Source organism: Micropterus dolomieu, linkage group LG03 (genome assembly GCF_021292245.1).
Source record: "Micropterus dolomieu isolate WLL.071019.BEF.003 ecotype Adirondacks linkage group LG03, ASM2129224v1, whole genome shotgun sequence".
NCBI classification, from domain to species: domain Eukaryota; kingdom Metazoa; phylum Chordata; class Actinopteri; order Centrarchiformes; family Centrarchidae; genus Micropterus; species Micropterus dolomieu.
Window position 1 is genome coordinate 5,087,802 of NC_060152.1, and position 15,218 is coordinate 5,103,019.

At 39.2% G+C, this 15,218-nt stretch overlaps 2 protein-coding genes across 2 annotated transcripts in view; both read left to right on the forward strand.

Annotated features, from left to right (window-relative positions):
• Window positions 1-838: 838 nt before the first annotated feature.
• On the forward strand, window positions 839-3,517 carry LOC123968002 (putative ferric-chelate reductase 1). The gene is made up of 6 exons (XM_046044446.1): window positions 839-928; window positions 1,069-1,257; window positions 1,381-1,476; window positions 1,913-2,045; window positions 2,192-2,329; window positions 2,439-3,517. Exons 1-6 carry the CDS (start codon window positions 839-841, stop codon window positions 2,480-2,482), a joined length of 690 nt encoding a protein of 229 aa, XP_045900402.1. The 3' UTR covers window positions 2,483-3,517.
• Window positions 3,518-5,468: 1,951 nt separating this feature from the next.
• LOC123968003 overlaps window positions 5,469-15,218 on the forward strand; it is a 19,890-nt gene continuing 10,140 nt past the window's right edge. Inside the window, exons 1-6 of the mRNA XM_046044447.1 lie at window positions 5,469-5,493; window positions 6,787-7,081; window positions 8,040-8,191; window positions 9,254-9,379; window positions 9,817-10,060; window positions 11,338-11,545. Of these exons, the coding sequence (XP_045900403.1) occupies window positions 5,469-5,493; window positions 6,787-7,081; window positions 8,040-8,191; window positions 9,254-9,379; window positions 9,817-10,060; window positions 11,338-11,545 (1,050 nt within the window). The remainder of the gene's footprint in view (window positions 5,494-6,786; window positions 7,082-8,039; window positions 8,192-9,253; window positions 9,380-9,816; window positions 10,061-11,337; window positions 11,546-15,218) is intronic.

Below are 15,218 nucleotides of genomic sequence, written 5' to 3' on the forward strand. Positions count from 1 at the left end.
TATCTTACATCAAAAATGAAGAAACTCATTTCGGCAGTGAACACAGTGCAAAACAAATTCACAAACCCCCATCAAAAATATGAAGTCATGTGACTGCATGCAATCAGATTTTCACACCCGAATATATATATATTTTCTTGGATATGCTAGCACAAACAAAAAACAAAAAACAAAACAAAAAACAACAACTTCTTAAATCTGCTGTACAAGTCTCAAATGCAGTTTTTCACCCACAAGTTCTGTGCCCTCTGACTTTGCACCACAAATCTCAGTGAAACGTGGAGAAAAAGTGATTTGTGTATCTGTAGACTGAGGGACGGGCACTGTTCAGACAGCAAAGAACACCTATGACTAATCAAAGGAGCTTGTTTGGGAGCCTGATTGCGTTTCCCAGCAAAGTTAAGACGAAACCACGCCCACTTCTGTATGATGAAAACCTCTGGTAACAACACCACGGCTGCAGAACATCCCGACGTGAGGGAGGTGCTAGGTCCCGTTAATCGCTGCTTGCAGCTTTGATTTCTTGTTGAATTGTTAAAATGTTATTCATCCACCACATTTCTGATTACAAAATGTTCTTAAATTGTATAATACTGAAAGAAAATTAAACGTAAAACACAGAATTTGGGAAGAAATTAAACATAATATATAATATATATATATATATTATATGTATAACTATAAACAACTTTCATGGGGACTTATGTTTATTAAAAGATTTATTAACATATTTCTGAGCTCACCTTGTGTTACAACACAACTATAGATGCAGAAAAGACTGTAGAGAAGTGTCTCCTTTTATTATTTAACTGAAAATCTTACCCTACCCACTCCAGGTATGGATAACAGACTGATCCTCGCTGTCCTGTTTTTGACGGTGTCCTGGATATCTGTGGGCACCTATGCTCAAACAGTTTCAACTCTTGAGGTAAATAATGCCAATAAAAAAAAGAGATAATAGTGGGATACAGTAGAACAGAACAGGAACATTTGAAGTCACTTTTATTAATGAACTTGAACATAATCTAAATGCACATTTCCTTGCCACGTTTTTCGTCTCCCTTGCAGACACCTCTTAATAGGACAGGCTGTGGGACCCAACAGCTCTGCGCGGCTCAGCCCTCTAACTGCGACCCCTCCTCTGGATCATGTTTCTTTTTTTCTGCTCAGCAGCAGAGTGGTCAAAACTTTATGTTGGGGCTTTCAGGACAGTCAGCAGGCTACGTCGCTGCCTCCTTGGCACCTAACACCACACTGGTATGTCGAGTTCTGCCACTAACAGATAAAAGTCAAACCCAGAGCCAATCACAGCACACACTTTGTTTGAATTCATGAGCATGTAAACAGGTTATACTAACCATTTCTGGTTTTGCACCACAGGCAGGTAACGTCACAACCTACGTCTGTGCTAAGAACGGCAGTGCTGTTCAATTCATCAGCACTTTCCTCAACAACGGCACACTGATTCCAACAACGGTGAGTTGTACTTGACTCAGCTAGTGGTGGGAGTAGAGCTGGGTGAGGACGATTTATTGGTCTGTTGGAGACCACTTTCCCTACAGATGTTCATGCTCTTTATCTTTTGTTCAATATATTTAACCTCCCCCCAAAAATATTAAAATTAGATTCATGGCAGCTGCATAGCACACATGAATGGTTTGTCATATAAACTTGAACAATAATACACATATTGTGTAAAAAAAATATATAAAAAGTAGTGAAGTAAAGTAAAAGTATGTGAACAGCAGTACATTCAGCTGATCTAGTTGCGTAATAATCCTTATCTATCGATGCTTCCATTTAATTTTCTTTTGTTATTTATATAGATATATATTTCTTTATATATTTATATATTAGTATATATGTAAATAGATATATGTTAACATCTTGGTCATCTGTCTTTGCTCTCTAGCTGAACGTGAGCTCTGTGAAGGGCAGGCTCAATGGAACCACAATCCAGTGTACATTTGATGCCACCGTACCAGACCAAGCTACTAAAACAATAAATTTAGCAATCATAATCTCCAGTGGAACTTTCGACAGCAGTAAGCTAACACATTTCCTCAAACATCATGGGCACTTTCATCAGTCAACTAAGTTCCACTGTCACAAAGACTACCACATACAATATATTAATATTTTCCCATGTCCCAACATCAGCAATGTTTTTGTCTTTTGCTTGCGCTCTCAGTGACTGGGGCACTGGGAAAGCCTGACTTCAAATTTAGGAGTGGTCTTGTAGACCTGTCAAACCCTAACGCCACTGTCACCAATCAGCTTTCATCTTCCGCTACCGGTGGCATTGCACTGCAGCAATCACTGATGCAAGGTAAGCATAAGAGGTAGTGTTGTTATCCTAAAAGAGCAAAGCTATTCAAAAAATGCCAGGTTTGAATAATATCTAATAAATAGTGTCTGTTCTCCCATCTTCCCTATAGCTCTGCTGATCACTGTTGGTGTGCTGGGCCTGGCCATCCTCTGAGAAAATAGAAACCCCCATGAGTGAAGACAAGAAAACCATAACTTCCCTATTCATAAACATTTGCTACTGAATATAAACTGTTCCACATCTCCCAGGAGGTTCACTTTACACAGTACATCACAAATTATTATGATCATGCTTAATTTGTTATCAAGTCAATGCAGGTGAGAGGAGGCGTGGTGGAGGGCGGTGACATTTCCACAGCCTTTCGACTGCTTTCACATCTGTTATAGGCTCTGAAACAAACAAGTAAATTTGTGTTTTGTTTTTCATTTAATGTGTTGTGTAATACCTTTTTAGGTTTCTGTCCTGCAAGTTACTTAATTGCAGGCAATTACACAGACTCCCTGTCAGTGGTTTAAAATCAGTGTTTGAATGGCTAGAATGGGGTACAAATGAGAAGCACTATTGCAATAATTGTACCCAAATAAATTGAACCAGTAGCTGGCTTCACCAGTACATGTCATGCTTTAAACAAATGTTGTGTTTGGAGTCTATTTATCTTTTAAGCCCTCAGCCAACTCCATAGCAACCCGTAGAGCCATTAAATTATTATACTGTGATGCCAGGAAAACATCTGACAAAACTTGTTGTCAGAAAACTCAGGAACTAATGAAGAACCTTTTGTTAACCATGATATTATTTTTTCCTCAGAATAGGTAGATGTGCCCTTATGAAGGATCATTATTTAGCTTTTTGTCTGTCACTACATATTTACATTTATGTGTTGTGTTTCTTGATGAGACAAGCAAAGAAACAATGTTTTTTCGTCTCCTGTTGCTCATAATGATGCCAGCAAATGGCAGATGTGTGTTTTTGCATTATGTTATTATTATGATTTCATTGTCTTTGGTGTGAATGTATGGTTTGTTTATGATTCAACAATGTTTTTACAATGAAGCCGTCATTGGCTGATATTTTCATGTGTGCATGTGCCTGTATGTGTAAGTACATGTGAATATGACCAGTTGCTCATAAAGAATGCTGTTTACTGTCTATGATAACAAATATTGGTAAAACTGATTTTGAATATTGCATTATGTAACAATTGTTTTTTTATTAAATGTTTTAATATGCAAACTGAATATCTTCGTGGCATTAATAACTTGTCAGATAAGCTATTGTTGACAGATGGTAAACACAATCACCAACAAGCATGTATAACACTTCTTTACTATGATCTTACTCAACTGAATATCCTTAATTCTTTTTGGACATTGTGTAACCCCGCATGGTGATTTCCAGTTTAGGCCTATGCACTTTACTTGTTCCTGCTCTTCTTTAAGCTCCTCCCTTTCACAGTAGTCATCCCAACACTTCCTCATCTTCGGACTCCTATTGGCCTACATACTGCAGCAACATTCCTGACAGCAGAAACATCTTAGTGGAGCTCTCTCATATGGCTTCATGCTTTAACATAATGCAAATATAACCCACAAAATCAGGCACACCAAATTACTTTCCTCGTTCTTCCGGTGTTGGAATCTTGTCTTCTTGCCTCACAAACATCTTCTATACTCTGAAATTACCCCACTTATCACTCCATTCTTTTTTATTTCTGACCCCATTTCTGAAAGCAGTTCAGACTGCTATGATCTTCATTCTATTTAATCCTTTGTGCAGATCAGTCTTTACAAAGGCAGATTTTTACAACCAGTGCCACAAAGAATGGATATTTGTTATCATTATTTTTTTACAGATCAATATGGGACCTGACATTAATTGTGCAATAACATCTGGCTGTCTGGCTGGTGTTTCCCTTCCTACCCAAGTCTAAAACTAAGAATGCGAAGCTGATGAAAGCTATTACTTTTATGTAATTTTATATGGACGTGGATATTTTTTAGTGGTTGATTGCATACCGTCTTGGACACTTTGAAAGCATATCTGTTTAGCAATATCAATTTATGGAAGGGTACTTAGTATACCGTATTTTGTAACATGTTTTAACTTTAAGAGGGAAAAACCTAATTTCACACCATTTGTCACGTCTTGGAAATTATGCAGCCTACCTACTGGGGAAAGTAAAAATTATAATGAGGAGAAAAATAAATAGAAAGAAGAATAAACTTTATATACTGTATGGTGTTGTACACAATATATTAATCAAAGTTAATGGAACCGCAGGCAGGATTTGTTTGCAATAACCAGATGTCCAACTGGGTGTGGTGTCCATTATGCAAACATCTCTGACTGCAAATTTACATGTTCTCATGTACCAGAACAAATTATCCAGTACAGTATGTGATTGCTCAGTCGAAAACTACAAAGACAGAAAGTCCACCACTAGTTGCTGTGTATTAGTTGTATTATCCTAACCTTGACACTGGGATCGTCTCCAAAGCCATGACTGGGAGTCGATACATCTGGATCACTGGCAAGTCACAGAACCTTAAACTAAATGCTTTATTTTATTAGTTATTTAATTTAAATGTAATATTTAATTGTTTGTATTTTTTAATCTAAACTTCTGAAGCTAAGCTGAATTATATTATTTTAATTTTTGCAAAATAGGACAAACAAATCATCAAAACAAGGTGATGGATATTCAACCACCCCCAAATCCCAAGATTTTTTATTTGTAATGTGTGTTAGCATTAACATGTGATTGAAGTACTGTGTCTGCCCACTGGACATTCACCTGAAAACCAAAACAATTTGACACAAAAAAGATTCCGTAGAGCTGCAGAGTGTTAATTACTGGTATCCTGCCACTGACATTACAGAATAATTCAAATCCTCTTTAATAAAAATATGTATCAATACAGGTCTAAATTGAGAAGGTTTTAGATCAAATAGGCTGTTTTACACACACATATTAGACAAAAGTCAGTGTCATGTTTCTTTTTTGTTTTAATTAGCTCACTTTATTTTTATCAGTATTGGTGACATATGTTGCACTTTTCTGTTTCTTTTACTTTTATATTCTGTATATCAAAATGCACTTTGTTAACATCTGTGTTCTAAACACTTAGGCATTTCCCTCATGCTGACATCTGTGGCACTGGCAGGTAAGCTATTGTATTCCTCGACACATTCTGTGGTTTTCTTGTCTAATATTTATTTGTTTGCTGTTAGGTCATCTTCTTCAAAATGTGGCACTGAATCAAAACGCTGTCCAGTCTTCACAATATGGCTTAGCTGCTGCTGCCAGGGCAGTTGATGGGAACAGAGATCCACATTTTTCAGATGGATCCTGTTCCCTCACCAACGAAGAGTCCGATCCCTGGTGGAGGGTAGATCTGCAGAATGTCTACAACATTGCTGCTGTGACGATAACCAACACAGACGAACAGTCAGACAGGCTCAATGGTTCTGAAATATGGATTGGAAACACAATAAAGACAAATGACAGCAGCAACATCAGGTGAAACAGTGTGACACAGACCTGCATAATACAAATCCCACTGTGATATGAAGAACATTTAGTTGTTACTTTTTCCCCCCTTCTTCACTCCGTTTCTCTCACACAGGTGTGCAGTCATTTCTAACATTCCAAGCGGGTGCACATTATACTTTTCATGTGGCGCTATAGAGGGACGCTACGTCACTGTGCTTCTCCCAGGAAACCAGAAGGTTCTAAGTCTCTGTGAAGTTGAGGTGTACCCTGTGAACTATGGTAATGATACATGTTATACAGTCTGATGTAGATACATGTAGTAGTTCAAGAACTCTTTAGCTTGGGGCCCAAAATGTTAAAATCAATGTTCCTTTGTGAACAGGGGTAGTTCTATAGACATTTTGGGCCACAGGCAACAGCAGTAAACATCTTCTTTGACACATTCCTGCAGAGACCCTGTCCAGTGGCCTGATAATCTGAAAGAATTGCCATTGGGTTTAACCTCACTATTCGAATGTGTGTTAGCTGATTTCTGTTTGGGAGTTGGGGTTATTTGGGGTTGTCTTGCTAATACGAATCAACTAAAAACTGATGTCATTCTAGTTGATGTCATTTTCAATTGACAAAAATGAGTAGTTAACTTACAATGTTTTATGACTGAGGAAGTATGGCAATTTTACAGTTGTCATTTAGTCGATTTAAAGCTTTTTTTCTAGCTCTGGCTCACAAACACGACATCCACAATTTTAATCCTTTGATTCACTAAACAAATCAGAGATGTGGTTGGAGATTCAGTACTCTGGGACCAGGATACCTGTCCAGCTCTGAGTCATTTGAATTATTGCAGATTTTTTAAATGATCCCCTCACTACCTTCAATACAGCGACAATATGTAATCTTCATGCATGTAATGATAAACAACCAGAAATGATAAATTTAACCATCTGTTTAATTTTGTTTCAAGCATATCCTTTAGCTAATGTGGCACTAAAAGGAGATGCCACTCAGTCATCAACACTTTCTTTCGCTGCTGCCTCCAAAGCCATTGATGGGAGACGGATCTCATACTACAGCCGTGGGTTCTGTAGTCACACAGCGGAGAATGAGACCGACCCCTGGTGGAGTGTGGACCTGCAACGTACATATATAGTGACATCTGTCAAAGTCACCAATAGAGGAGACTGCTGTGCTGAGAGGCTGGATGGAGCTGAGATCCGAATTGGGAACTCACAAGAGAACAATGGAAACAACAACCCCAGGTACAAACAAGAGATCAGAACATGCTGGATTCAATGTAAATTACATTTTACAATTATAATAATAGTAACATTTCAGTGTTTAGATGATACAACGTATCCTTCCAACAATTACTAACCTCCATTACAGACAGAGGGAAAAAGATATAGCTGCCCACTGGAACATCAGCCAACCCATCAGCTACTTAGCTACCACTAGAGAATCCAAAAACAGAGATCTCCTTAAAAAGTTTTCACAGGAAAATCTGTTAAAATTGATAAATGTTTGTCCAGATTGAAAACTGTGTTTATTTTGGACAAAGCTGTACTGCACCAACTCTTCCAGTTAGTTTTCCACCCCAAGTGTTGTTATTTAAAATGCTATACTGGAAATAGTCTATCAAATGTTGTGGTGTATCTAGGGATTGCCAGTGTCAATCATCTCATCCACCACTTTGGTCCAGACTGAAATATGTTGGAAATTGCCATGTTTCTACAGACATTCAGGATCCCCAGATAATAAATCCAACAGATCAATTCAGTCAAATGTTTCCATAACTTTTCATAGCCATGGCCATGACATTTGGTACAAACATGTCAAGCTTATGATGAAATCTAATAACTTTGTTCATCCCCAGACCTTTCTTTGGGTTGGTTTACTTTGGTTAAGAACAAATACTTGCAAAACTAATGGCATTCCCATCAAACTCAGATGGCATGGCATTAGCATAGCAACAGATTCAGCTTAATTGCAATAAATCAGTTAATGACATCGATTTCTGTACTAGCCATGCATGGTGCATAATTATTCTGATACTTTTTATAATGTTGGTGTAGCAACTTATTGGCAATTCAATTGTGAATTACTTTTGGAGTTCAAGTAAATATATCTAGTGAGAGAAGGCTTGAAAATGTGGACTTTTCTCTTTTAACAAGAACCCCACAACATAACCACAACTATTCCCCCACTCTACCCAATCAGGTGTGCTTCTATCCCCCAAATCAAAGCTGGCAAAACCTGCACATACTACTGTGATGGGGGTGGAATGGAGGGTCGCTTTGTGAACGTGATTATCCCTGGAAAGAAGAAGACTCTCACCCTGTGCGAAGTGGAGGTGTATGCTGTCCCATCAGGTAAAACTGTAACTGTTTGACTTGCCAGAACAGGAAAGAAACTAAGGAAAGAAACTAGTATAGGATGTTGAGGATGGGTGTGAAGAAGGGGATGAACGTGGGAAAGGAATGTATTGGAGGCCGGCGAGGAGGAGACTCTGTTCTGACTCTGGTTCTGTCTCTGGAGTAGAGTTGTGGTCTCGGAGTCAGCACATCAGCTCCAGACAGCAGTTCTCACAAGTCTCCTGCTACTATAACTAAAATCGCAGCATCAGCATGTCTTGGCAAACTAGAAAGTAAGCTTATTGTCCATGGGTAAGTTACTTAACGTTATCCACACAAATCATGACTGGAAAAGTGCCGTGTGGTTCAGTCTGAGCCACTTTATTTCCCATTTACAGAGCGAGGGCCGTGTACAAGATTTGTTTCAGTGCACAAACAAAATGGACATGAGACCATGAGGAGTGAATTTAACCCAAAAATAAATGCATATTGGATTAGAATCGCATGCCCGACCTTCATTTCACTGCAACACAACAGTCAGATATTGATTCATTTCTGTTTTGTTTGTTTTTGTTGTTTTTTTCTTTAGTGGAAACTTTACCAAACATGGCCTTGAACAAACCAACAGCACAGTCATCTATTTGGCCATCTCTTTGGCCTGGGCTTTGGATGGCCTCTAATCCTGTCAGTGGGTGTAGAAGTGGACTCGATAAATGCTGTTCCTGTACGTTTATACAATCCAACCCCTGGTGGGGAGTAGACTTGCTAGCTGTTCACAAGGTTACTGCTGTTACCATCGTCAACAGAAAACAATGTTGCCCTGAAAGGCTGCTGGGGGCACAGATCCTGATTGGGAACTCACAGTGGTACAGTAACATTAAAAACCCCAGGTGATTTCTACAACTGGAATATTTGTCAGTTAATAATTACAAAGTATGTGTTTCTTCTGATTTAGCTTCAGAGCAGCAGCACAACAACACATTAAAGCACTACAAGCACTGCCATTTACATTTTAGAGAAATTGTCCCCAAATCACATGATGTTTCTCTCCCTCCATCAGTTGTGGTGTTATCTCATCAGTGGAGGGTACATCAGTATTCACATTCCAGTGTGCAGGCATGGAAGGTCGCTACGTCATTGTGACCATTCCAGGAGACTGGAAGGTTCTGACGCTATGTGAAGTGGATGTGTATGCTTCTCTGGCAGGTATGGTCTTTGAATAATATGTCCAATAGATGGAAATCAACCAAAAACATAGAAAACAAGCTATCAAATACTTTTATTTATTGACATGGTTCTGTTTCTTATATCGTTGGCTTATGAAGCTAATGTTGTTGCTGCTGTTGTTGCTGCTACAATGTCTAAAGTCAGATACAGCTGGTGAGCAACAAATGAGATGTTTACTGTTGATTTTAACTTTTTCCATTACTTAAAGAGTACTACGTCAGAAAAAAATAAAATCATATCTTGGTACGATGTGAATTGATTCCAGTGACTTTTTGGCTACACGGCCAGGTGCTGACCTTCTGACTTTTCTCCCTATCTTTTCATTTTGTCTTGACATTTCAAGACAAGCCTGTTTTTAAAACAACAATCAAATGTGAATTAAGCCAACAGAAACCAACAACATTCTTTCTCTCCAGAGCCAGAAGTCACTTTTTCTCCTACTACTGCTCCTCCTCCTCCCACTGTGAGCATTCTCCTGAGTGGCAGGAATGCGACGGTGGTGGGGAAGAGGCTTTGCTGGTCCGATGCTCTGTTCTACTGTAGACGTTACTACTGGGACCTGCTTAGCATTTCCAACCAGGAAGAACAGAGTGAGGTGGAGCAGCTGCTGAACAGCAGTCCTTTCTCCCTCACACAGCATGTCTGGCTGGGATTGCGCAGGTACTCTATACTGACATTGACATTTTAGAGATTTAGTTGATGTTCTGATTCAGGGCAGCTGTAAAAATGAACAGGAAAGTGCTCAGTGTCTCACTCAAGTACAACTCAGCCTAATATAATCTATATTAACTGTTGTGGTTTTTCATTTACATGATGGCCTCTTTGATTGTCATCTTTAAAGAATAAAATACCTTCCTAAAGTTCAGAATTTAAGGTTTTTAATATATAACCTCCCACAAAACCCCTGTATTGTATTTTGTTATACTACTTTTTCAACCAGTCTTCTGTATAACAACAGCAATGGGTTCATTTTGGAACAAAAAGCCCCGAGTTGACTATTTGCTCTGAACTCATCTATTAAACACAGAAGTGCAACTTACAACATATAGAATTTGAAAACTGAGTGTAAAGGCCTAAGTCATAGGCAAGATCATGGAACTTGTTCAGGTTTAAAAGATGTTAGAAGTTGGACTCTTGATGAAGGTACAAGCTCCATGAATAGACTGAGAGGTGAGATGTTCTAATCTGCTCTCTATCCTTACAGTAAAATAAAATAAGGATTTGAATGTTGCTCATTTACATATACTCAAAAGACACGTCTATGAGTCAAATGTTGCCTGTCCTTATTTGTCTGATTTGCATTTCTGCCATCCCAAAACAGACATTCATGGATGCTTTGCTAACAGCTTTCACTGAAGCCACACTCTATGACAAATCTACTGTATCAGTAGAGCTGAAACAGAGAGTCAATTCATTGACTTGTCAATTGACAGAAAATGAATAGCCACTAATTCTGATTATAAATTGTTTATGCTGGTCAATCTGGCACAAACATTTGCTGGTTCTATCTTTTTTAATGTGAGGATTTGCTGCTTTTCTGTGTTTTATAGGTTTTTTTAATTGAATATCTTTTTTATATCATTTTGGTCTCTTGGTCAGACAAGACAGCATTTGGAGCTCTCAACTTAAGCTTTCAGAACTTGTGAAGTGCTTTTTTCCCCACTATGTTTTATTCACTGCATTGGCTGAACGAATAAAAAAAAGAATAATTTAAGTATCTGTTAGTTGTAGCCCTATATAACATCATAAAGAGAAGGCCGGATTTATGTTTGACGGGCCCGTGTGAAACTTAAGCTGTCAAAAATGTTAAAATATTTCTGCATTAGAACCTGATAACTGTTGCTATGGAGTGTTATAAAACGCAAGCCAGAAATCACTGTACATTAAACATCAACATTTTGTTAACGTGTAAATATGTTAATAAATCTATTTTGCAGAGACATCATGGACGACAGGTGGTTCTGGATGTCTGGCGATTCCATGAAATTCACTAAATGGCCGCAAAATTTGGCACCTCCCCTTTACTCCAATCCCTGTGGAGGCATGGCCAGTGGCGAGCTCTTCCTGTGGAATGACCAGCCTTGTGGTGAGCTTTTCAACTTCATTTGCCTATCAGGTAGGGGTTACACCTCACATCCTGCATGTGTGCACATATTGTACTTCACTGCAATACCTTCACCAGTTCTTTCTGTCCCTTAGGTGCGAAGAGCAGAGCCCAAAGAGTGTATTTCTACAGCACAAAACAAAGTCCTTAGTGAGGGTTAAAAATATTGGAACCTATAGTTTTAAAATAGAAATAGCAATTTCCTGCACTCCTTGCAAGATATCAACTAGTGTGTATTTGTGTTTCTGCACAAAACATAGATCAGAGCCCAAAGTTTCAGTGTAATTCACTGATGCATTCATTTTCATGCTCTTCATATGCGGATTAGTGTCACTGAAATCTCCCGTAACCAGACATCTGTTTGATGGAGGATGGAGGATGGAGGACTCAATCTCTTCAGACACCTGGGAGCTGAGACTAAGATTGTAAAATCATCTGATATCAGCTCAAAGTTTTTTTTCTACTCCCATATTCTGGAATGAACTAAGTTTAAATCATACATTATAATCCCAGCATCAGTAGTGACGTTAGAAAAGTGTGAAATTGCATTCCTATAAATCCCTCTATATGATGTGTTTTATCACTGAGTAAATGTACAGTACATGTAGCTGTAAAGTTCCTTGTCATCATGTCATCTGGTTTTAATGTGAGAAAGATGTTGGAGATGTGAAATGCACAACTGAACTATTAATAGGTCACTGCATCAACAGTAGTTAAATTTGCATTAAACAACAGAAAATTCTGTAATTGTCTGATTGACCTTGAGGTAGGAAAGAATAATACATTTCCATACTGTGTTGGTGCGTCATCATATGCTAAAATATGCAGTTTCTTAGTGGAAATAAAGCTGAACGATTGAACTCTTGAATTGAGTAGAGTTATTTTTTAATAATCTGTCCTCTGCTCTCTGGGAGTCAGCACCTCTACACACACACACACACACACACACACACAACTGAGGAATTCGACTCTAACAGCATTATCTTATAGTATGTACAGTTATTTTTCACAAAATATGTAATAGTATTTTCTTACGTTAAATGATGTAAAATAGACATTACACGCATCAAATGTGCAATTGCAGCCGTGTTCAGTTATGAAATGTGTGCCATATATTCCTAATAGCGGGAAGCTTCCGGTCTGAGACGCGAAGCCAATGCGGAAGTCCTTTAAACCTGCAGTCTACTGAACGGCCAAAATGATGTCCGGTTCCATTAGAGATAATAGTAAAATGACCCTACTTCTCACCTGATTTATTATAAAGCAGAGTATGCTTCAGGGAGGTATTGTCTGTGATTGACAAGTCATTACAATGGCAACCTGTCAATCAGGCTAGAGTGCCGACGGCACTGTGTAAATTTAACCAGTGCCATTGAAAAAGCTTATTAGGAGTTGGCTGTTCACTTTCTCTGGTGAGTACATTTAGTTTTAAGCCTGTTGTTCGCTAGAAAAAATTGTCAGCCCTGTTAACACAGTTAACATGAATTACAGATGCAACTTGCTAGCCTGCTCCACATAGGGCCGTTAGCGCCACTAGTGATGGGAAAAGTGACTCTTTGGAAAGACTCAAGTCACCAAATCTCGTTCATTAAAATGAACTAATCTTTTTTTGTGTCATTTCGTTCATTGTAACTAGTCTGGTTATTGCGGCGCTGCAGCCTTCTTGTGAGCGATTTTAAAAAAACAGCGCAGTTCTCAAACACAGAAGGCTGCCTGGCTTGCTCTAACTGTCAAAGTATAATGCACAAATTCTTTCTCTATCATGGTTCTATAAAGCCCCATGGAGCCACAACCAAATTCAGACCATGGAAAAAACACAGAAATATGTTGTCATTATTCGATTAAGCCACTTCTCCGGCTACATCCGTCCATTTGCACAATCTTTCCTGAGTATACTACCAGACCAGCCATATATATATATAATTATAATTACTATCACTATAGCTATAAAGTGCTCATTCATACAGCAGCCTAACGCCTATCCATGAGTAAAATCTATATATTAACATCAGATTTACAGGGAATATATTGAAGTAATAAGCCTGACACACTAGATGAATAAACACACTTTTATTAAAATTTAACAAATGTAATAATAATCTCAAACACTGCAGGTTGTTCACCAGTCAGGAGCGGTGAAACAACAGCATGGCTCTGTTGATAAATAAAGTTAAGTTGCGTTCTCTGGCGGACCTGAATCAGCTGTTAGCTGTACACATCACAGGGCTAACGATAACGTTGCTACGTGGCTGTGTTTTAATGGTTTAATGTCCGGGTCCGTTTGTTTTGGAGAGGAGATAACCTCTGTGGTAATTCAGCTCCCGGTAGAACCCTGTCAGGGATCTGAAGTGGAGCCAGAACAACTCTCATCAGCTGTTGGCTGTAAACACTAGCAGGACTAAAGTTATGGTGCGGCTGTGTTAAAACTATAAGTTAGCACAACATAACTGCACTGTAATAACGTTATGCTTTATTAAATGTCACAAAATTATCAAAACAGATATTAGATATATGTCAGTCCAGTGACTGTTACCTGACAGAGCTGCCTCTCATTCCCCGGTGCAAGTCAGCCTGCCGAGTGAAGACAGACTCCGAGGAGGACCCATGTGAGCGCTGAACGAAATCCTGCTCCACAGTAGCCGAGATGTCACGTGAAAAATAAATGACTCAAACACAGAGACCCAAAGTTGAGAGTCCTGAACTAATCAATTCTGTTTACTGTGCGGCCTGCTTACCACAGCCCTGTAGCCAGCTGTCACGTGACAAATGAACGACTCAAACCCAGAGAACCACAGTTGAGAGTCGTGAACTAATCAATTCTGTTTCCTGTGCTGACGGAGACCTTCCAGCTGCTGTGTAACGACTGAACGTAAGAGACTATTCACACACACAAACTTATTCCCAACAGCCTACACTTAGACTCCACGGTAAAAGGACACAGAGCCTGAATAATCCTGGAGAAAGCGCAACAGCAGCTACTGAACGAGAGAGTGAGACAGATACACTTCACAATTGAAGCCCTGAACAAAGAAATGGACAACATACACCACAAACTAGAAACATATCTGCCCAGCACATCACTGGGAAAGGTCATGGACTTCATCAAGAAAGCACAGCTATCTCAGCACAACAAGAGCAAAGAAAGACAGACCCGGAAATTCCAAAACCAACAGTCCAGAGCGAGCTGCACTAACAGAACAGCAGAATTGTCTTGGAGGAGAAAGGACAACAACCCCACAACACTTGAAACAGACAACAGATGGGTGAAAAACTTGTCAGATAGGGAACTCACCCAACCAGAGAAAGACGTTCTGGCCAAAGGATTAAACTTCGCCATTACACCACAGCAACTACCGATAGTAGACCTCATCACAGCCACAGAATCGGCCATTAGGAAAAACAAATTAACAGAAAAAGAAGCGGAACAGCTCAGACTAAAGGTATCTGCAGCCCTTTCTAATGCGAAGGCCCCCCCTTCTAACCTCACCATCCAAGAAAGGAAGGCTGTGACATCTCTGAGCAAGGATCAAAACATCACTATCCTACCTGCTGACAAAGGAAGATGCACGGTAGTCCTTAACACAGCGGACTACCAGAACAAAGTCAACACACTACTAATGGACACAAACACGTATGAGACACTGAGACGAGACCCAACCAGCGGATACAAGAAAAAGGCCATAGAATGTCTACAACAGTTACAGAAGGACAACA

Excerpts from the sequence above, each read along its gene's own strand:
- LOC123968002 (XM_046044446.1), top strand. The coding sequence starts at position 839 with ATGGATAACAGACTGATCCTCGCTGTCCTGTTTTTGACGGTGTCCTGG. Across the intron at positions 2,046-2,191 it reads CAGTGGAACTTTCGACAGCA|TGACTGGGGCACTGGGAAAG; the intron begins GTAAGCTAACAC and ends TTGCGCTCTCAG. Across the intron at positions 2,330-2,438 it reads GCAGCAATCACTGATGCAAG|CTCTGCTGATCACTGTTGGT; the intron begins GTAAGCATAAGA and ends TCTTCCCTATAG.